Consider the following 23,053-nt stretch of genomic DNA (forward strand, 5'->3'; position numbering starts at 1 on the left):
ATAGCTCCTCCCAAAAGCCAGCCCCCTTCTTGCATTTATGCAAATACAGCCTGCCTAGGAAACGCCCACTTCTCCAGACTGATATCCACCCATCAAGACATTTTGGTATTTGCATAACTCCTCCCAAAAGCCAGCCCCCTTCTTGCATCTATGCAAATACAACCTGCCTGGGAACGCCCACTTCTCAAGACATTTTGATATTTGCATAGCTCCTCCCAAAAGCCAGCCCCCTTCTTGCATCTATGCAAATACAGCCTGTCTGGGAACGCCCACTTCTCCAGACTCCAGAACACCCACTTTTTCAGTGCTGTCAATCAGGGAAACTCAGCATCACAAGTGGGCGTTACCTATGCAAATACAGCCAGGAAGGTCAGGATCGGCACTGCTTCTGGCAAAGAGGGAATTTCCATATGGGGATGATGCCTGCAGGCACCAGACATCATCTTGGTATAACTACTTCAACCCAGGGCTGCCACTTGTCCGGGATCCACCCGGACAGTTCAGGTTTTGAATTAATGAGTCCGTGTTTCATTCTGCCTGAAACCCGGACACAATATTCAGACAGGAATGTGGCTCGGAACAGGGCCTGACAGGAGGGTGAGGAGGCACTATAAACGCCACATTACTATTCTCTTTGGAGCACCCAAAGGTGTCCCAGATCTGTTACAATCCTATAGTGCAGGGGTCTCCAAACTTTCTAATCAAAGGGCCGGATTACTGTCCTCCAGACTTTAAGGGGGCCGGACTGTGGCCATCGGGAGTACAACATCCCCCATCATTGGTGTCATTGGACTCCATCATTGGGAGAAATTCTGCCCCATCGCTGGGAGGAATTCTGCCCTATCATTGGTGTCATTTGGAGGGATTCTGCCCCATCTTTGGTGTCATTGGGAGGAATTCTGCCCCATCATTGGGAGGAATTGTGCCCCATCATTGGTGTCATGGGAGGAATTCTGCCCCATCATTGGTGTCATTGGGAGGAATTGTGCCCCATCATTGGGAGGAAATTCTGCCCCATCATTGGGGTCATTGGGAGGAATTCTGCCCCATCATTGGAGTCATTGGGAGGAATTCTGCCCCATCATTGGGGTAATTGGGAGGAATTCTGCCCCATCATTGGGGTCATTGGGAGGAATGCTGCCCCATCATTGGGAGGAATTCTGCCCCATCATTGGGGTCATTGGGAGGAATGCTGCCCCATCATTGGGAGGAATTCCTCCCAATGACACCATCATTGGTGTCATTGGGAGGAATTCTGCCCCATCATTGGGAGGAATTCTGCCCCATCATTGGGAGGAATTCTGGCCCATCATTGGGGGTCATTGGGAGGAATTCTGCCCCATCATTGGGGTCATTGGGAGGAATTCTGCCCCATCATTGGGGTCATTGGGAGGAATTCTGGCCCATCATCGGTGCCAATGAATAAAAAAGCACCCCAAGGGCCAGATAAAATCAAGCAAAGGGCCACATCTGGCCCCCAGGCCGTAGTTTGGAGACCTCTGCTATAGTGTATGCTATGGGCAGAAAGTGGTTAAAACCGCGGCAGAGTCTTACTGTCCATCAAGTAATTGTTTCCTCCCCGTCCCGTCAGTATCGCCCTCCCCCCCCCCCCAGACACACAGATCTCATTATAGTCCTGTCCTTGGAGACACATTCCCGGCCGGTCCTAATCAGAATGATAACAGAAATGCCAACCAGAAATCCGCGCCAACGCTTTATCTGAGAGCCCGGGCACAAATCCTCCGCAGGTACAATGCCGCTTTGTCCGCTGATACCTGAAGAAAACTAAAGCTGAACTCCGGGGGGCAAACAACCAATAATACATCCAGTATAAGAAGAACCGCTCCTACCCGACGGAGGATTTAAAGACGATGTTAAGCTAAAAAACTTTTTCTCTACAGCCTTAGTGACACTCTATACAGCGCCTTGAAAAAGTATTCATACCCCTTGAAATCTCCAGACACCTGGCACCCGTCTATTTTCCTGTCATTATAAATCTTTGCTAATATCGTCTAGAAATATAAAAACTCTGCCCATGTCTGTAGGAATTATTTTATTTTAATTATCAATTTTTTTGCATTAAAGGAATCGGAGAAATGTTTCCTCTGTGACTCCCGGGTGCCCAACCAAAGGGGGAGCCACAGGATTCAAAATGTCATTTACCTGACAGGACCCGATGGAGAGAAGACATGGTGGCAATCCGAGAACGGTGAGGAATCAACTAGAGGGCAATATTTAAGTTTATTTTGCCAAGCAAATATACAAAAATCAAATACTTTCAACAGGGTACATTCTCTGTACTGCGACGCAGCGCATAAATACACTACATATCAATACAGTTGCAAGCATACAATTAAATTACATTCATTCAACCCATTCTGCGGTATGATGCCTGATGTGTTGCGCAGAGTTGTGAAACCCCGAAACATCACATCGTGCATGACGCCGCATTACCCTGAAAACAGTAGTTCAAAAAAGCGTGTCAAGAAATGTCAATGTCAGGGGAAGGGGAAATCTTCAGACGTCCTCTTCCTCCTTAAAGTCCATCAAGGTATAGTCTCTCAGCAGACTGAAGGTCAGTCTGCGACAGTCCTCGATGGACATCCTCTGCCGGTGGTGTACGCGGCGGTTCCTGGCGTACCATAAAGCGTCTTTAAAGCAACACAGCACCCGCCAGGCACTGTCAATGTCCTCCTGTGAATGAGTTCCACAGAAGAGTCCGTTTAACACACAGCCCCGACCAACAGCACCCTTCCCAGCCAGGAAGGTAGGAGCTCTGAGAGATTGGGGAGAGCCCACGCCAATAGGCTCCTCCCACTACTCCCATCCCTCCCACCTAATCACATTCGGGAAATACTAACCGCTCCCCCCAAGGGCAAGGAGGAGCTAGTGTTCTCTCCCGAACAACTGACCGGGGCAGGCACCACCAAATCCAGGCCAAAGGCCAGGGGCCCGGGCCCCTCAGCTTCGACCTCATGTTTCTCCGTCCAAATCAGAAGGCTTCCACCTCCACGCCAGCAGGTTTAGCATCTGCCAACCGCCATCCCTTTCCACCTCGACGTGTACTCAGGACGGTTAGCAGAGCGCCCCCTACTGGCAACTGATAAGAACAGATACTACACTTGATCTTAGCCAAAAGGCAGAGAAGCCTTGGCCCAGATTCACAAAAGAGATACAACGGAGTATCTCTCAGAGTATCTATGCGACTGATTCATAGAATCAGTTACGCATAGATATCCCTAAGATCCGACAGGTGTAATTGTTTTACACTGTCGGATCTTAGAATGCAATACCGCGGCCGCCGCTGGGGGGAGTTTGCGTCGTAAACCAGCGTCGGGTATGCAAATTAGGAGTTATGGCGATCCACAACGGTTTTTCGCATTCGCTACGTAGCTGCTAGTCTAGTTTCCCGTCGCAACGTTAGTCGTCGTTTTTGGTGCCCTAACTTTACACAGCACACGTATGTGCTGTATAAAGTATGGCCGTCGTTCCCGCGCCGAAATTTGAAATTTTTTCCTTCTTGCGTAAGACGTCCGGGAATACGGAAGTACGCTACGTACGTCGCCGTTCGAAAAAATGACGTCACTTCGCGCAAAGCACGGCGGGAATTTCGAAACAGAGCACACGCAGTAGGTCCGGCGCGGGAGCGCACCTAATTTAAATGGCACACGCCCCTTTGAATTACGCGGGCTTACGCCGGAGGCCGCCGGCGTAGGTTTTCATTGCAAGTGCTTTGTGAATCAGGCACTTGCGATGAAAACTTGCGGCGGTGCAACGTATCTACGATACGTTACGCCGCCGCACTTCTACGTGAATCTGGCCCCTTGATCTTAGCCAAAAATAGCCACGCCCCATTCTCCTCCCACTGCAGTGCAAGCAGGCACAGCCTACATGAGAGTGACAACGCTGCTCTGAATTCAGGAGCTTTGCAGCATCGTTGCCACCCGATCACAGGAAGCTGCATTGGGTGAACTTAACTGGCAGGATCAATTGGTATTTGTGGAACTTGGCAGGGGGGCGAAGAGAAAACTGAAAGTGCAGCCATAGCCATAGCTCTCTTTTTGGTGATACTGCCATTCCCCCCACCTCCCCCAGCATCCCTGTAGTCACACACAGTAGCCAAAAAAAGTTACTAAACAATGAACTCTGATTTGCCCACCCAATTTGCTGTCATTTGTTTTATTCCTTCCTAAACACCAACTATGGGGCCCCGAATGATTGAACGGGTTGGCGTGACACAGACAGAGCTTACCTCCTTTGAAAACGGTAATAAATTGCTTTTAATTGCTCTAAATCTCCGTATTAAAAGCCTATTTGCATAAATTTGCATGTCATTAAACACTTGCCAACACAAAAGCCCAGCAGACCAAATACGATCGAAGTATCAATGGACCGCGCTGGGCAGGCGGCGAGCAGTCTCCTGGCTCCTAGCCACGCCATTAACCCCTTCTGGTGCCCCCGGGCAACCTGCAGATAAAGTGGAACCCGAGTTGGAAATCCGACAATTTAAGGAACTAGTTAAATGAAAGGGAAGACTTTCACAAAGAGGTAGGGGCAGATTCTCGTAGATCGCCGCATCTCTGCGGCGGCGTAACGTATCTCATTTACGTTACGCCGCCGCAAGTTTTACGGGCAAGTGCTTGATTCACAAAGCACTTGCCTGTAAAGTTGCGGCGGCGTAGCGTAAATCCCGCGGCGCAAGCCCCACCTAATTCAAATGATCCGGGTAGGGGGCGTGGATCATTTAAATTAGGCGCGTTCCCGCGCCGAACGTACTGCGCATGCGCCGTCCCTAAAATTTCCCGACGTGCATTGTGCTAAATTACGTCGCAAGGACGTCATTGGTTTTGACGCGAACGTAAATGGCCCCATACTTAACATTGGTTGCCCCTCATATAGCAGGGGCAACTTTACGCGTTGCAAATCTAACGTAAACGTCATATCTTCACTGCATCGACCACGCGTACGTTCAGGAATTCACGTATTTTGCTAATTTGCATTCTGCATTTTACGTTCAGGAATTCACGTATTTTGCTAATTTGCATACTCGATCGGGAAAACAACGGAGGCGACACCTAGCGGCTGCGTTATCGGTTTTAGCTGCGCTATTTGGCCGATAGCAGGGTACTTTTAACCCTTGCTAGCGTTTGAAGAAAGGGTTAAATGCGTATTGCCGCTGCGGAAGCGCCCCCCCCCGAAAAAATTTCAGCGGACGCCCATGGGGTTGATTGAACTTCTGATATTGTGAATATTTTTAAAAACTGTGGAAAACAGAAGGGAGTAAAGACATTAAAGGACACTTAATTCCCCAACATTGTGAAGATCCTTTGTTTCATACATTGCCCTCCAGTGTTACAGAACTGTCAGTTATTAGGAAAGGAAGTTATCTTTATCCCCCCAACCGCAGGTGCTGCATTTTAGAAGCCACAAGCCTTCAATTAATGGCCCTGGAGACAAACATTTTACCAAGATAGAAAGGAAAAAATGTAACTTATCAGCGTTCTACCTAAATTGCGGCAGTCGGGATACACAGAAAAATTTGGAAATCTGAAAATTCGGAAATTCAGAAATAAGAATGAAAATCCGAAAATCTGAAATAATAACAACTTACCGTATTTGCCGGCGTATAAGACGACCCCCTAATTTTCCAGCTAAAATGCTGGTTTTGGGATATACTCACTGTATAAGACGACCCCTCACTGTGCCATTATACATGCCTCACTGTGCCATTATGCCTGCCTCACTGTGCCAGTATGCCTGCCTCACTTTGCCAGTATGCCTGCCTCACTGTGCCATTATGCCTGCCTCACTGTGCCATTATGCCTGCCTCACTTTGCCGATATGCCTGCCTCACTGTGCCATTAAGACTGCCTCACTGTGCCATTATGCCTGCCTCACTGTGCCATTATGCCTGCCTCACTGTGCCAGTGTGCCTGCCTCACTGTGCCAGTATGCCTGCCTCACTGTGCCATTATGCCTGCCTCACTGTGCCAGTATGCCTGCCTCACTGTGCCAGTATGCCTGCCTCACTGTGCCAGTATGCCTGTCTTACTGTGCCATTGTACATGCCTCACTGTGCCATTATGCCTGCCTTACTGTGCCATTGTACATGCCTCACTGTGCCATTATGCCTGCCTCACTTTGCCAGTATGCCTGCCTCACTGTGCCATTATGCCTGCCTCACGGTGCCATTATGCCTGCCTCACTGTGCCAGTATGCCTGCCTCACTGTGCCATTATGCCTGCCTCACTGTGCCAGTATGCCTGCCTCACTGTGCCAGTATGCCTGCCTCACTGTGCCAGTATGCCTGCCTCACTGTGCCAATATGCCTGCCTCACTGTGCCAATATGCCTGCCTCACTGTGCCATTATGCCTGCCTCACTGTGCCATTATGCCTGCCTCGACGATCTTCCTACCTTCTCCTGTTTGCAGAGTTTCTCAGGCTGCGGGCATCCATTCATTTAAAAGCCGCGCCTCCTCCTCAGGCTGTTCCGTGATAGGCAGAATACTAATTTTCCCAGCAGAGCCTCTGTTTAGTGTTCCGCCTATCATGGATGTCCTCTTGTCCAAGACAGTATAAGACGACCCCAGACTTTTGGGGCATGATTTTAGATGCAAAAAGTCGTCTTATACGCCGGAAAATACGGTAACTGTTACTAACTATTAAATTATAAGTATTTCAAATTTGTATATGGTATATGAAATTTGGCTGTTAGTGAACGTAACAAATACGAATTAATCCGAAGTTACGACTTATCCATAATAACGAATGCCGTATCTAAATGAATGGAACATAATAATAATAATAAATAACAATAATAATACTAAAAACGTATTATTATTATTATTATTATTTTGTTTTGTTCCATTTGTTTAGATGCAGCATTCTATATTTCGGATAATTCGTAACTTCATATTCGTAAATTCGTATTTGTTACGTTTACTAACAGCCAAATTTGAAAGGAAATTCCAATACCAATAATTTAATAGTTATTATTAGTTAGTTAGTTAGTTTGTTATTATTCAGAATTTTCGGATTTTTGTTCTTTCTAATTTTCGGATTTTACTTTCTTATTTTCGAAATTCCAAATTGTCAAATTTTGAATTTTCGAATTTCCGAATTCCGAATTTTCGAATGTCCTAATATTGAAATTTTCTAATTCCGAATTTTCGAATTTTCGAAATTCCAAAAAACAAACAAACAAATGAAACGAAAACAAACACATTTTTCGGCAGTGCAAATGTCTAGGGGCTTCCAGCCCCCTAGATTGTGATCTCCTTCTCAGAGAAAAAGACCTGGCTGCTCTCTGTCTCAGAGTATTTATACAGACTCCCAGACACCATCAGGGCACCTCTCCCCAGGGATTGGCCAGGGCTGTATGAATATTCACCTTCTGATTAGACTCTCCCTGCACACTAACTTCCACAATATTTTGGGACCAGCCAGGGAAAAGCAGTCAATACTGCAACCACTGAAACATAGAACAGACCAGAATAATCAACACAGCCACACTAGTTACAGTGTGTTGACACTAAATTTACCCAACAACGACATGTAGCTCCACTGGGTACAGTAAGCCACAACTAAACTTACCTAATCCTAGCACCTAACTAGGAGGGTGCTACACTTAGGGGGTGATTTACTAAATGCAAATAGACTGTGAACTTTGCAATGTGCAGTTGCTCCAGAGCTTAGTAAATGAGCAGAAGCTCTGCTGACTTCCATCATCCAATCATGTGCAGGCAAAAATGCTGTTTTTTTCCCCCTGGCAGGTGATTGGGTATTCTTTGTAAAGTGAAGCTTTATCTCATTTACTAAGCTCTGGGGCAACTGCACTTGGACAGTCTATTTGCACAGCCTATTTGCCTTTAGTATATCAACCCCTTAGTCCCTTCCTCTGTGTTAGAAGGGTGCGAAGAGGGAACGGATGCTACAGTTGGAGGGAAGGGGTGCTACAATTGTAAGGAAGGGGGTGCTACAATTGAAGGGAAGGGGTGCTATAACTGGAAGGAAGGGGGTGCTACAATTGGAAGAAAGGGGTGCTACAATTGGAGGGAAGGGGTGCTACAATTGGAAGGAAGGGGTGCTACAATTGGAGGAAAGGGGTTCTACAATTGGAGGGAAGGGGTGCTACAACTGGAAGGAAGGGGTGCTACAATTAGAAGAAAGGGGTGCTACAATTGGAGGGAAGGGGTGCTACAATTGGAAGGAAGGGGTGCTACAATTGGAGGGAAGGGGTGCTACAACTGGAAGGAAGGGGTGCTACAACTGGAAGGAAGGGGTGCTACAATTGGAGGGAAGGGGTGCTACAATTGGAGGGAAGGAGTGCTACAACTGGAAGGAAGGGGTGCTACAATTAGAAGAAAGGGGTGCTACAATTGGAGGGAAGGGGTGCTACAATTGGAAGGAAGGGGTGCTACAATTGGAGGGAAGGGGTGCTACAACTGGAAGGAAGGGGTGCTACAACTGGAAGGAAGGGGTGCTACAATTGGAGGGAAGGGGTGCTATAACTGGAAGGAAGGGGTGCTACAATTGGAAGAAAGGGGTGCTACAATTGGAGGGAAGGGGTGCTACAATTGGAGGGAAGGGGTGCTACAACTGGAAGGAAGGGGTGCTACAACTGGAAGGAAGGGGTGCTACAATTGGAAGAAAGGGGTGCTATAACTGGAAGGAAGGGGGTGCTACAATTGGAAGAAAGGGGTGCTACAATTGGAGGGAAGGGGTGCTACAATTGGAAGGAAGGGGTGCTACAATTGGAAGGAAGGGGTTCTACAATTGGAGGAAAGGGGTTCTACAATTGGAGGGAAGGGGTGCTACAACTGGAAGGAAGGGGTGCTACAATTAGAAGAAAGGGGTGCTACAATTGGAGGGAAGGGGTGCTACAATTGGAAGGAAGGGGTGCTACAATTGGAGGGAAGGGGTGCTACAACTGGAAGGAAGGGGTGCTACAACTGGAAGGAAGGGGTGCTACAATTGGAGGGAAGGGGTGCTACAATTGGAGGGAAGGGGTGCTACAATTGGAGGGAAGGAGTGCTACAACTGGAAGGAAGGGGTGCTACAATTAGAAGAAAGGGGTGCTACAATTGGAGGGAAGGGGTGCTACAATTGGAAGGAAGGGGTGCTACAATTGGAGGGAAGGGGTGCTACAACTGGAAGGAAGGGGTGCTACAACTGGAAGGAAGGGGTGCTACAATTGGAGGGAAGAGGTGCTATAACTGGAAGGAAGGGGTGCTACAATTGGAAGAAAGGGGTGCTACAATTGGAGGGAAGGGGTGCTACAATTGGAGGGAAGGGGTGCTACAACTGGAAGGAAGGGGTGCTACAACTGGAAGGAAGGGGTGCTACAATTGGAAGAAAGGGGTGCTATAACTGGAAGGAAGGGGGTGCTACAATTGGAAGAAAGGGGTGCTACAATTGGAGGGAAGGGGTGCTACAATTGGAAGGAAGGGGTGCTACAATTGGAAGGAAGGGGTTCTACAATTGGAGGAAAGGGGTTCTACAATTGGAGGGAAGGGGTGCTACAATTGGAGGGAAGGGGTGCTACAACTGGAAGGAAGGGGTGCTACAATTAGAAGAAAGGGGTGCTACAATTGGAGGGAAGGGGTGCTACAATTGGAAGGAAGGGGTGCTACAATTGGAGGGAAGGGGTGCTACAACTGGAAGGAAGGGGTGCTACAACTGGAAGGAAGGGGTGCTACAATTGGAGGGAAGGGGTGCTATAACTGGAAGGAAGGGGTGCTACAATTGGAAGAAAGGGGTGCTACAATTGGAGGGAAGGGGTGCTACAATTGGAGGGAAGGGGTGCTACAACTGGAAGGAAGGGGTGCTACAACTGGAAGGAAGGGGTGCTACAATTGGAGGGAAGGGGTGCTACAATTTGAGGGAAGGGGTGCTACAACTGAAAGGAAGGGTGCTACAATTGGAGGGAAGGGGTGCTACAATTGGAAGGAAGGGGTGCTACAATTGGAAGGAAGGGGTGCTACAACTGGAAGGAAGGGGTGCTACAATTGGAAGGAAGGGGTGCTACAATTGGAGGGAAGGGGTGCTACAATTGGAAGGAAGGGGTGCTACAATTGGAAGGAAGGGGTTCTACAATTGGAAGGAAGGGGTGCTACAACTGGAAGGAAGGGGTGCTACAATTGGAAGGAAGGGGTTCTACAATTGGAAGGAAGGGGTTCTACAATTGGAAGGAAGGGGTGCTACAACTGGAAGGAAGGGGTGCTACAATTGGAAGGAAGGGGTTCTACAATTGGAAGGAAGGGGTGCTACAATTGGAGGGAAGGGGTGCTACAATTGGAAGGAAGGGGTTCTACAATTGGAAGGAAGGGGTGCTACAACTGGAAGGAAGGGGTGCTACAATTGGAAGGAAGGGGTGCTACAATTGGAAGGAAGGGGTTCTACAATTGGAAGGAAGGGGTGCTACAATTGGAAGGAAGGGGTTCTACAATTGGAAGGAAGGGATGCTACAGTTGGAGGGAAGGGGTGCTACAATTGTAAGGAAGGGATGCTACAACTGGGGTGATAATTTTTTTTATTCTTAATAGGGTAGTTGTATTTCTCCCAATCACTTTTTTCTGCTCTTTTACTGGCCACATGCAGCTGTCAATCAAAAGAGAAAACACCGGGCAGGACTGGGCCCCATGCCATTCTGTACAGAGATGTGCTCCGCCCCTTATGCTAATATAGGAGCTGAACCTCTTTGCGCCGACGCCTCCTGGCCCCTTAAGAGGTTTATGATGCCAGGAGGAGGGGGCACGGCCTAAGATCACGTGATCGTTGTGATTGAAGCTTGTGCTATTGAGCTATGTAAAGAACAGGTAATTGTCGGCAAAGTAGGTGACATTTATCTGGCAAAAGGAAAAGGAGCCGACAACTGTACCTGATGGCTGAAAATGAAAAGACTTAATGTTTTTTTGCAGTATTCTCACACATGCCAAAAGAATAAAATATTTGTAATATTTCATTTTTCAGCCGTAATGAAAAATACTGTATATGCCAAAGCACAATACGTTCTTTTCACATGTGTTCCTTTAATTATTGGATGTCCTTGTTTTTAGGAGTGGAAACAGTGAGCATTCGGCTCGATTTGGAAGCAGAATTCCATTTTACGCATCTCATCCTGAAATTCAAGGTACCGTCAATTAAAGAGGACCTGTCACTTTTTTAAATAAATAAATAAAGTGGTGACCTTAAAGTACAAAAATGAAATATATTGCAGATTACAATTTCTCCATTTTTTCTGTCTTTCTTTTCTCCCCCTTTTTTTCACCCGGTGATCCTACCAATAACACAACTTCCCGTCCTAGGGTTGAGTTTACATATATCTCAACATTAATGACCTTGTCAGTATTTCTCAAGATGTTTTTAAATCTTTTTTGTCTGTTTAAAGCATATTAAAGCGAGTTTCCCCATTAAAATCAATGGGGTAGATTCAGGTAGCAATTACGCCTGCGTATCCATAGATACGCAGCGTAATTGCTAAGTAGCGCCGGCGTATCGACTTTCTGTATTCAGAAAGCTCGATACGCCGACTGTAGCCTCAGGCCCCATACACACGATAGAATTTATCCGCGAATACGGTCCAGCGGACCGTTTCCGCGGATAAATCCTCTCGTGGATTTCGGCGGATTTTCATGCGATGGTGTGTACTCACCATCGCATTGAAATCTGCGCCGAAATCCTCTTGCGATGACGTGTCGCGCCGTCGCCGCGATTATGACGCGGCGACGTGCGCGACGCTGTCATATAAGGAATTCCACGCATGCGTCAAATCATTACGACGCATGCGGGGGATCCCTTTGGACGGATGGATTCGGTGAGTCTGTACAGACCAGCGGATCCATCCTTTGGGATGGATTCCAGCAGATGGATTTGTTGTGCATGTCAGCGAATATCCGATCTGCTGGAATCCATCCCAGGGGAGATATATCCGCGGAAAAAGATCCGCTGGCGTGTACACACCATAGGATCTATCCGCTGAAACCCATTTGCTGGGATTTATCTGCGGATGGATTCTATGGTGTGTACGGGGCCTAAGATATGACTGGCATAAGGCTCTTATGCCGTTGTATCTTAGGCTGCATTCTGACGCTGGCCGCTAGGTGGCGTTCCCGTAGTGGTCAGCGTATAGTATGCAAATTGCATACTAACGCCGATTCACAACCCTACGCGAGCCCTGCGTATGCAGTTTACGTCGTTTGCGTACGGCGCTTCCGTCGTAAGGCTGCTCCTGCTATTAGGAGGCGCAGCCAATGCTAACTATGGACGTCGTTCCCGCGTCGCGTTTTTCGAAATTTGCGTCGTTTGCGTAAGTGGATCGTGAATGGCGCTGGACGCCATTTACGTTCCCGTCGAAGCAAATGACGTCCTTGCGACGTCATTTACCGCAATGCACGTCGGGAACGTTTCCCGACGGAGCATGCGCACTACGTTCGGCGCGGGAACGCCCCTAATTTAAATGATCCACGCCCCCTACGGGATCATTTAAATTACGCGCGCTTACGCCGGCCACTTTTACGAAACGTCCCCGCAAATTACAGAGCAAATGCTTCGTGAATGAAGCGTAGCTCAAGTAATTTACGGAGGCGTAGCGTAAAAACGATACGCTGCGCCTCCGTAGTAGTGCGCGCCCGTACCTGAATCTACCCCAATGGAAACTAATTTGTTCCGCATTGACTTCAATGGCATGCAATACCGCATGCGACCAGATACAGACTCCCTGACTGCAGTTTAGCAGGTTTATGATTGAACCATAGCAGTACATTGCAGAACCTTCCTAAATGAGTCGCCTTTATGTTTTCCACAGACGTTCCGACCGGCCGGCATGCTGATCGAGAGGTCGGCAGATTTTGGGCGCACTTGGAAAGTATATCGGTATTTCTCCTACAATTGCACCAAAATGTTCCCCGGGGTCCCGGTTCATGCCTTGCAGAAGATTGATGACGTGATTTGTGATCAGAGATACTCAGATATTGAACCGTCCACGGAAGGAGAGGTCAGTGTTTACCACCATGAAACCAGCAATTCATGGGCAATTCCAGGCAGGGCCGTCTTTAATATTGATTGGACCCTGGGGCAAAACGCAGCTGCCCCACAACAATGACTAGGACCGGGGCAGCTGCCCCACAACAATGACTGGGACCAGGGCAGCTGCCCCACAACAATGACTAGGACCGGGGCAGCTGCCCCACAACAATGACTAGGACCGGGGCAGCTGCCCCACAACAGTGACTAGGACCGGGGCAGTTGCCCCACAACAATGACTAGGACCGGGGCAGCTGCCCCACAACAATGACTAGGACCGGGGCAGTTGCCCCACAACAATGACTAGAACCGGGGCAGCTGCCCCACAACAATGACTAGGACCGGGGCAGCTGCCCCACAACAATGACTAGGACCGGGGCAGCTGCCCCACAACAATGACTGGGACCGGGGCAGCTGCCCCACAACAGTGACTGGGCCTGGGGCAGCTGCCCCTTTTGCCCTGTGTTAAAGACGGCGCTGATTCCAGGGCAGCAAACATAGGAGCTGCCAAGAGGTTTAAAGAATATACAGCTATATATATATTTCTGATTCACCCACCCAAGCTGATTTATTAAAATGATATCAGATGATGCTGATTGGTCCATTGTCCCTTCCACTTTAATACTTTTCTATAGCCCAACTTCCAGAGTGATGGGCTCTGAAGACAATCAGGGACAAAAGCTATACAATTATAACATACATTATGAAAATGGAATAGGAACTCTTCCAAAACAAACAAAAAATAGTTTATCATCGAATGAGCTGTTCCTTTTTTTTTCCAGGTGATTTTCAAAGTCCTTGATCCAGCTATCAAAGTAGAAGATCCCTACAGTTTGGAGATACAAGGTAGGTCTCTTAGGGGCAGATTCTCGTAGATGGGCGTAAAAATGGGCGGGCGTAACGTATCTCATTTACGTTACGCCGCCGCAAGTTTTTCAGGAAAGTGCTATATTCACAAAGCACTTGCCTGTAAAGTTGCGGCGGCGTAGCGTAAATCACCCGGCGGAATTAAAATTCGGCGGGTAGGGGGCGTGTTTCATTTAAATGAAGCGCGTCCCCGCGCCGAACGAACTGCGCATGCGCCGTCCCTAAAAGATCCCAGCGTGCATTGCTCTAAATGACGTCGCAAGGACGTCATTGGTTTTGACGTGGACGTAAATTACGTCCAGCACCATTCACGGACAACTTACGCAAACGACGTAATTTCATAAATTTTCGACGCGTGAACGACGTCCATACTTAACATTGGCTGTGCCTCATATACCCAGGGGCAACTTTACGCCGGGAAAAGCCTAACGTAAACGTCGTAACTTTACTGCGTCGGGCGCGCGTACGTTCGGGAATTTGCGTATCTAGCTAATTTGCATACTCGACGGGGAAATCGACGGAAGCGCCACCTAGTGGGGGGAAAAAAAATTGCAGTTACGATCCGACGGTGTAAGAGACTTACGCCTGTCAGATCGAAAGGATATCTATGCGTAACTGATTCTAAGAATCAGTCGCATAGATACGACGGCCCAGATTAGGACTTACGACGGCATACATGGCGCTGCGGCGTCGTAAGCCCTTTGAGAATCTGGGCCGGAGTGTTTATTAGAACCATGTATAAAATCTTATATACAGTTAAAGAGGAGGTAACCAGAACATACATTAACATGAGCTAATTAACTAATCATTTACCCAGACTAGGCTACTCATAGATATGACCTTTCATGGTAGACGTCACGTCTCCTCGCTCACCTGCTATACAATACACATTATCATAAGTGTAAACACAGGACATCTTCACACACTAGCAGGGTCAATAAGCACAGAGAACAGACAGATGGCTGGAGGTGATGGCATTAACATCTAACAGTATGTGTCCCAACAGTGGGGTAGATTCAGTAAGCAATTGCGTCTGCGTATCCATAGATACACAGCGCAATTGCTTAGTTGCGCCGGCGTATCGACTTTTCTGTATTCAGAAAGCTCGATACGCCGACTGCAGCCTAAGATATGACTGGCATAAGGCTCTTATGCCGTCGTATCGTAGGCTGCATTCTTACGATGGGCGCTAGGTGGCGTTCCCGTAGTGGTCAGCGTAGAGTATGCAAATTGCATACTCACGCCGATTCACAACCGTACGCGCATTTTACGTCGTTTGTGTTCGTCGTTTTTTTGCGTAAGGCTGCCCATGCTATTAGCAGGGGCAGCCAATGCTAAGTATACCCGTCGTTCCCGCGTCGCGATTTTTAAAAATTACGTCGTTTGCGTAAGTGAATGGTGAATGGCGCTGGACGCCATTTACGTTCACGTTGAAGCAAATGACGTCCTTGCGACGTCATTTACCGCAATGCACGTCGGGAAAGTTTCCCGACGGAGCATGCACACTACGTTCGGCGCGGGAACGCGCCTAATTTAAATGATCCACGCCCCCTACGGGATCATTTTAATTACGCGTGCTTACGCCGGCCATTTTTACGGAGCGCCCGCGCAAATTACGGAGCTACTGCTTCGTGAATGAAGCGTAGCGCACGTAATTTACGGAGGCGTAGCGTAAAAACGGTAAGCTGCGCCTCCGTAAGAGACATAAGAGGGTCCAGGGATGTCCCGGGTGAGTCTGTCACAGGGGTCCGGGGATGTCCCGGGTGAGTCTGTCACAGGGCACACACACGGTTGGAATATCCAACGAGAAAATTCTGCCTGACTTTTTCCATCGGAAATTCCGATCGTGTGTACAAGGCATAAGAGGGGAGATAGGATTGCATTTACCAGCAGCTCCTACGGGAGTGTGGTACACTAGTAATAGTCATGAATTTACAAGAACCCCAAAATAAATCCAACCAAAATCTCAGACGCCCCCAACACGTTGCATTTTACAATGGGAAGGATGTATTGGAAAGCCGTAAAATGCTCTCTTGGTAAAACTCTTGGTCTGTTTTCTACAGAGCTCCTTCAGATTACGAACTTGAGGATCAATTTCACCAAGCTTCACACGTTGGGGGACAACCTGTTGGATCAGAGGGCAGAAGTCCTACAGAAGTATTATTACTCGGTGTACGAGTTGGTGGTCCGTGGGAGCTGCTTCTGTTACGGACATGCCTCGGAGTGCTCCCCTGTGGAAGGGATTGAAGGAGGAGTGGAAGGAATGGTAATTGAATACAACTTATGTCATGAGTGGGGAAAGGGGATTACCACTCCAGGTGGATCGATGTGAATAAGCCCCTCCTCAGGGTCGAAGCAGCCGGTGCAGGCTATGCATATAGGGGCAGATCCACAGAGATCTGCACCGGCGCAGCGTATGGGAGATACGCTACGCCGCTGTAACTTACATTTTTAAACTTCGAATCCACAAAGAATTTGCGCCGAAAGTTACGGCGGAGTAGTCTATCTCTCGCGGCGTAAGGGCGCCTAATTCAAATCGGCGAGTAGGGGGCGTGTTTCATTTAAATGAAGCGCGTCCCCATGCCGAATGAACTGCGCATGCGCCGTCCCTAAATTTCACAGGAGGTGCAGTGGTAAAAAATATGTATATTTGTATATGCAACACATATACTACTGCGCTGACCCCCATGCAAAAAATGTATGTTGCATATTCCTGACACCTACACTGACTCTGCACATTATATACTCCTGACACCTACACTCTGTTTTATACATACACCTGACACCTACTCTCTCTATGATACATAATCCTGACACCTACACTCTGCATTATACATACTCCTGACACCTACACTCACTATGATATATACTCCTGACACCTTCACTATGTATTATACATACTCCTGACACCTGCACTCACTATGATATATACTCCTGACACCTTCACTATGTATTATACATACTCCTGACACCTGCACTCTTTATAATACATACAATTGACACTTACACTCTGTTAGCTAGATTCAGGTACATGTGTGTATCTTTGCGGCGGCGTAGCGTATCATATTTACACTACGCCGCCGTAAGTCAGAGAGGCAAGTGCTGTATTCACAAAGCACTTGCCTCCTAAGTTACGGTGGAGTAGCGTGAATGGGCCGGCGTAAGCGCGCCTAATTCAAATGAGGATGTGGGGGGCGTGTTTTATGTAAATTACTTGTGACCCGACGTGATTGACGTTTTTTACGAATGGCGCATGCGCCGTCCGTGGACATATCCCAGTGTGCATTGCTCCAAAGTATGCCGCAAGGACGTATTGGTTTCGACGTGAACGTTAATTACGTCCAGCCCCATTCACGGCCAACTTACGCAAACGACGTAAAATTTTCAAATTTCGACGCGGGAACGACGGCCATACTTAACATTGACTAGGCCAGCTATTTGTTCGACTAACTTTACGCCGGAAAACGCCTTACGTAAACGGCGTATCTTTACTGCGACGGGCGCACGTACGTTTGTGAATCGGCGTATCTAGTCATTTACATATTCTACGCCGACCTCAACGGAAGCGCCACCTAGCGGCCAGCAGAAAAATTGCACCCTAAGATACGACGGCGCAGGCCGTCGTATCTTAGCTAGGTTTAAGTGTATCTCAGTTTGAGAATACACTTAAACTTAAGACGGCTTAGATTCCGAGTTACGTCGGTGTATCTACTGATACGCCGGCGTAACTCTCTCTGAATCTGGCTATTTATGTTGCATACTCCTGACACCTACACTGACTATGCACATTACATACTCCTGACACCTACAGTATATCCTGTATTATACATACTCCTGACACCTACACCCTATATGATACTTAATTCTGACACCTGCACTCTGTATTATACATACTCCTGACACCTAAAACCTTTAATAAATATTTTCTTTTGGGTTTAATAATGCTTTAAAGTAGGGGGTTAGTAGGTGTCATATTGCCTACTTACTGCCTGTCAAATGCCAAACGCAGATCGCTTTTCAGAGGCCCACCAACCTTGTTGCACATCTATAGCCTGGGGAATTCTACTGATGGGGCTGAAAATTACTGACGCGTTTTGCTGTACCGAGACAAAACTAATTCCCACCCGCTGTCTCTTCCAGATCCACGGCCGATGTGTCTGCAAACATCACACGGTGGGTCTGAACTGTGAGCTGTGCCAGGACTTCTTCCACGATCTTCCCTGGAGACCAGCGGAACCCGACAACCCCCATTCCTGCAAAAGTACGCCTTCCCTCGGCCGATCGCGCTCCAATGCCGCCAGCGCCGGGCACGGGAAATAATTGGTGATCCTGTTTTATGTCTTCCAGGATGCAACTGTAACAATCACTCCACAAAGTGCCACTTTGACATGGCGGTGTATCTGGCCACCGGAGGGGTGAGCGGAGGCGTATGTGACAACTGTCACCACAACACCATGGGGCGCAACTGCGAGCTGTGCAAACCTTTCTACTACCTGAACCCCTGGTCTGATATCCGGGCAGAGACGGCCTGCATCCGTGAGTTAATTTTCCCTTCAGTCTTGCACACTTGTAGGGGCTTCTCTCCAGGAGGGCGGCAAACAATCACCCATCCCCCCCGAGCGGCACCCGCCCCCCCCTGCTGTTTGCCTGTTGGCCCGGCACTTAAACCATCGTGGCAGGTAGCTTGGTGCAGCATGCAGCAGCTCCGCTCCGAGTCCTCTCCTCCATGGCGGCTTCCAGCTCCTCCCCTTCTCCTCTTAAACATCCAATAGGATCGCCTGTCCTTTCTGGCAATGTACAATGTGTCAAAACCCGCTTCCTGATGGGCCGGGAGAAGGATCAGTGTTACAACAGCGAATATTGATTCGCTGTTGTAACGCACCAGGGTGGGTTCGGAGCTCACTCTGTGCGACCCGAGCCCACCCTATATTGAAGCCTATTAGAGCCTCTGGTTCTGATCGGTGCTTCAAAAAAACAGCCCCCCCCCCCCCATTGGAATGCATGCGCCTGTGTCCTGAAAGGGGCCGGATGCATGGATAGTGGAGGCGGTGATGGACAGGGGGGCGGCACCCATGCACCCTTAATGGACGGGCTGCCCCTGGATGATGTAATGAAAGTGGAAAGGTTTAATCCAAAAACCATTAACACGTTTATAGAGTGGGATGGGGGGTAAGGGGGCACCAGGGAGGGCAAATTATAAGCAGATTAAACTTTCACTTTTAAAGCAAAACAAGAGATAAGAGCACACAGGCTCTGCTGCAATACATTTTATTTTATTATAAAAACTAGATAAAAATGCACTCACAACAAAAATGAATCAGAGCTTATCAATCACATCTCCCCACCACAGTACTGTGCACCAAATCCTTTCACCGCCCTTGATAGGAGCTCCAACTGACAGTGTGGATATGGCAGCAGTTCTGGATCGAATGTAGTCGCTGCTGTGCTTGATCTGGCTGAATTTGCATCGCACAGGCATGGCATGTGATTTGCACTGCAGTGCGGTGCGAATCGCATGCGATCACACACAGCGCACCAGTGTGAACCGAGTCTGAAAGGGTTAATCTTCAATAGCACCACAACCTTCCTGCTCTTGCAACCATTAGGCACTGGAAATCGCAAACACACAAACAAGAGAGAAGAGCGCACAGGCTCTGGTGCTATACCTTTTTATTTGATAAAAGAAACGAGATAAAAATGCACTCACAAGAAAAATGAATCAGGGCTTATCAATCACATCTCCCCACCACAGTACTGTGCACCAAATCCTTTCACCGCCCTTGATAGGAACTCCAACGGACAGTGTGGATATGGCAGCAGAGAGGATTGGGTACATAGTAACATGGTGGGGAGATGTGATTGATAATCTCTGATTCATTTTTCTTGTGAGTGCATTTTTATCTTTTTTTTTTATTTTTTATTAAAAAGGTATTGCACCAGAGCCTGTGCACTCATCTCTCTTGTTTGTGTGTTTGCGATTTCCAGTGCCTGTTGGTTGCAAGAGCAGCAAGGTTGTGGTGCTAATGAAGATTAACCCTTTCAGGCTCAGTATACACTGGTGCGCTGTGTGAGGTCGCATGCGATTCACACCGCAATGCAAATCGCATGCAATGTCTCTGCGATTGCCAATTCAGCCAGACTGTGGTGCTATTGAAGATTAACCCTTTCAAGGCTGGAATTATATTGAACCTTTGGACCCTCTTTGTGCCGGCCACCTGTGGCATTAGTGCAAGTACAGGCATACATGTATACATGAGAGGCTTTTAAAACAAACCTGTTGCTGTGTCCTGAATTGGCAAAGTACAGGCTCGCTTCAAGGAAAATGCCACCCCAAAACTACTAATGTTTTATATCTCCCCTTATTTGAGTGGCTTTTCTGTCTGTTAAAAGGCCAGTCCACTCAAAAGTAATATGTAGTTATAGGTGGAGCTGACTTGCCTTGACTACTCCAAAAGCAAAATATCAATGCTGTAATCCCTGACTCTGTTCCTGCTTACCTGGAAGTTCCGGTTGTCCCCGCCAACCTTAGTGTGTGTCCCAGCCCCTCCTCTTACACTTTCCATAATATAAAATACATTACAAAAACCTCCAGCAGGGGGAGTATCAGCTTCCCATATTGGACACAGCCAGTGTGCAGAGCAGAGATGTCACCGGTCCCTCCTCATCATCTGCCAGAAAACCTGACATATGAGTTTCAGGGTGGATTAACCCTTTAAGTTTTTTGAAAATACTTGGACAGTGAAAATAATAATTCCAGTTTTATTTTGCAGCCTGTGACTGTGATCCGGTGGGCTCCTTGGATGGGGGGGTCTGCGACAGCCACACCAACGTCAACCTTGGTATGATCGCAGGGCAATGCCGCTGCAAGGAAAATGTAAAAGGGGAGCGATGCGACAGCTGCAAGGAAAACTTCTTTGGGCTCAGCAGAAACGACCCTCTGGGGTGTCAGCGTAAGTACTCTGCCCATCCCCCCCCCCCCCATATCACTAATACTGTATATCTAATATTACTTCATCAGTGGTGAGTTTCTTGTTCCATGGGGCCCAGGCTTTCATACCGTGTAAGTGGTTGACCTAGATAAAACATGCAGACCATAAAACGTGGAGAAAAGTCAGGATTTCTAACCTGCTTACTTACTTTGATTCAATTTATACTGAAAACATTGAGTCAGCATAAAAACTAGGCAACCAGGATTTTCAGAAGGAGATCTCGCTAATGATACTTGCATACTTCTTCAGTACTGGTTCCTTTAGGTTGCTTGGGGGTGGGGCTTGGTAATTTCTATCAGAATGTAACAGGTAGAAAATATAAATACAATGTTGCACTTTTTGTGTCTTGTTTGTTTTCCTTCTTCTTGTTTTTTTTAGCTCTGTTTTTTGTGTTTGCACCCTACAAACCTTTTTTCTTCTTTTTTATTTTCCAGCATGCCAATGTGATCCTCGTGGGATTGTGGCGGGTAACGGTCCCTGTGACCAGATTAGCGGTGACTGTTACTGTAAGAGATTTGTGACGGGGAGATATTGTAACCAGTGTCTGGTGAGTGCATAATAAAGCTTTATGAATTCTGTAAACAAGAGGACCTGATTTGTCAGGGGTAGTAAACATGTTTCTTGCAGGAACCAATCAGATTACACCTGTCATTTTCTAAAGTGTGTTAGAAAAATAAAGGATTCCTGCAAGTTGATCTAAGTAGTACTCCAACTTTTATTGTCAAACATTTTTAATGGATAAGCCCCTCATGGGTGTTGTCACAACAGAAATGCATTTAATGCATAAGCCCCTCAGGGGTGTTGTCACAACAGAAATTAATTTAATGCATAAGCCCCTCAGGGGTGTTGTCACAACAGCCACACATTTAATGCATAAGTCCCTCAGGGGAGTTGTCACAACAGAAATACATTTAATACATAAGCCCCTCAGGGGTGTTATCACAACAGAAATGCATTTAATGCATAAGCCCCTCAGGGGTGTTGTCACAACAGCCACATATGTAATGCATAAGTCCCTCAGGGGAGTTGTCACAACAGAAATGCATTAAATACATAAGCCTCTCAGGGGTGTTTTTACAACAGCAATACATTTAATGCATACAGTAAGCCCCTCAGAGGTGTTGTCACAACAGCAATACATTTAATACACAAGTCCCTCAGGGGTGTTGTCACAACAGTCATACATTTAATGCACAAGTCCCTCAGGGGTGTTGTCACAACAGTCATACATTTAATGCATAAGCTCCTCTGGGGTGTTGACACAACTGCCATACACTTAATGCATAAGCCTCTCAGGGGTGTTTCCCACAGTATCCTTACTTTTAGTACATGGTCTCCCTAAAGATGTTGCCAACAGCAGCTACATTTTGACACATGAGCCACTCAGGTGCGTTGCCCACAGCAGTCATATTTTTCATACTTCAGCTCCTCAGGGGTGTTGCCCACAGTAGCCATATTTTAAATACCTGACCCCCCTCAAGGGTGCTAAATGCAGAAGCTTTACTTTTAGTACATTAGCCCCTTAGGCATGTTGCTGACAACAGCTAACCTTTTCATACAAGCCACTTAGATGTGTTGCCCACAGCAGGCATATTTTTCATACATCAGCTCCTCAAGGGTGTTGCCCACTGTAGCCACATTTTAATTCATGACCTCCTCTAGGGTGCTAAATACAGCAGCTTTACTTTTATTACATTAGCTCGTAAGGGATGTTGCCTACAACAGCTAAACGTTTAACACATGAGCCACTCAGATGTGTTGCCCACAGCAGGCACACTTTTCATACATTATCTCCTCAGGGGTATTGCCCATAGTAGTCAATGCGATGTTCACAATGCTTAGGCACAAATGAAAGCTCTTCTTACCTCTGTCTCTCAGTCTCAAGTGTCAAGCTTGTTTTTTAAGAGTCCCGTTTTGATTGTTTCTCCTTTATTATAAAATTTGATTTTATATGCAATAAAACTGCTTCCTTGACTGTTCTATTTTCCCAATTTCAGCCCGAGTTTTGGGGTCTCAGCAATGACATGATGGGATGTCGGCCTTGTAACTGTGATTTTGGAGGTGCTTATAACAACAGGTATGTCTAGCAATTCGTCGGCATTGTTGAGATAGAAAATATAATGGTGAACCAATGAATCCTTCATGTTTATGGATTGCAGTGATTGTCATTCAC

At 47.3% G+C, this 23,053-nt stretch overlaps 1 protein-coding gene and 1 pseudogene across 2 annotated transcripts in view; one reads left to right on the plus strand and one right to left on the minus strand.

The window, feature by feature from the left end:
- The window catches only part of LOC120945056 (laminin subunit beta-4-like), a 126,378-nt gene that overhangs the window by 46,158 nt on the left and 57,167 nt on the right, over positions 1 to 23,053 (plus strand). For both annotated transcript variants that reach the window (XM_040358906.1, XM_040358907.1), the window contains exons 4-13: positions 2,086 to 2,209; positions 11,059 to 11,132; positions 12,807 to 12,995; positions 13,807 to 13,870; positions 15,955 to 16,157; positions 18,032 to 18,152; positions 18,239 to 18,427; positions 20,662 to 20,841; positions 21,315 to 21,427; positions 22,878 to 22,957. In XM_040358906.1, the coding sequence (XP_040214840.1) occupies positions 2,086 to 2,209; positions 11,059 to 11,132; positions 12,807 to 12,995; positions 13,807 to 13,870; positions 15,955 to 16,157; positions 18,032 to 18,152; positions 18,239 to 18,427; positions 20,662 to 20,841; positions 21,315 to 21,427; positions 22,878 to 22,957 (1,337 nt within the window). The remainder of the gene's footprint in view (positions 1 to 2,085; positions 2,210 to 11,058; positions 11,133 to 12,806; positions 12,996 to 13,806; positions 13,871 to 15,954; positions 16,158 to 18,031; positions 18,153 to 18,238; positions 18,428 to 20,661; positions 20,842 to 21,314; positions 21,428 to 22,877; positions 22,958 to 23,053) is intronic.
- On the minus strand, positions 3,017 to 3,152 carry LOC120946316 (annotated as a pseudogene).

The sequence above is a fragment of the Rana temporaria genome, chromosome 7 (assembly GCF_905171775.1).
Source record: "Rana temporaria chromosome 7, aRanTem1.1, whole genome shotgun sequence".
Classification (NCBI taxonomy): Eukaryota; Metazoa; Chordata; class Amphibia; order Anura; family Ranidae; genus Rana; species Rana temporaria.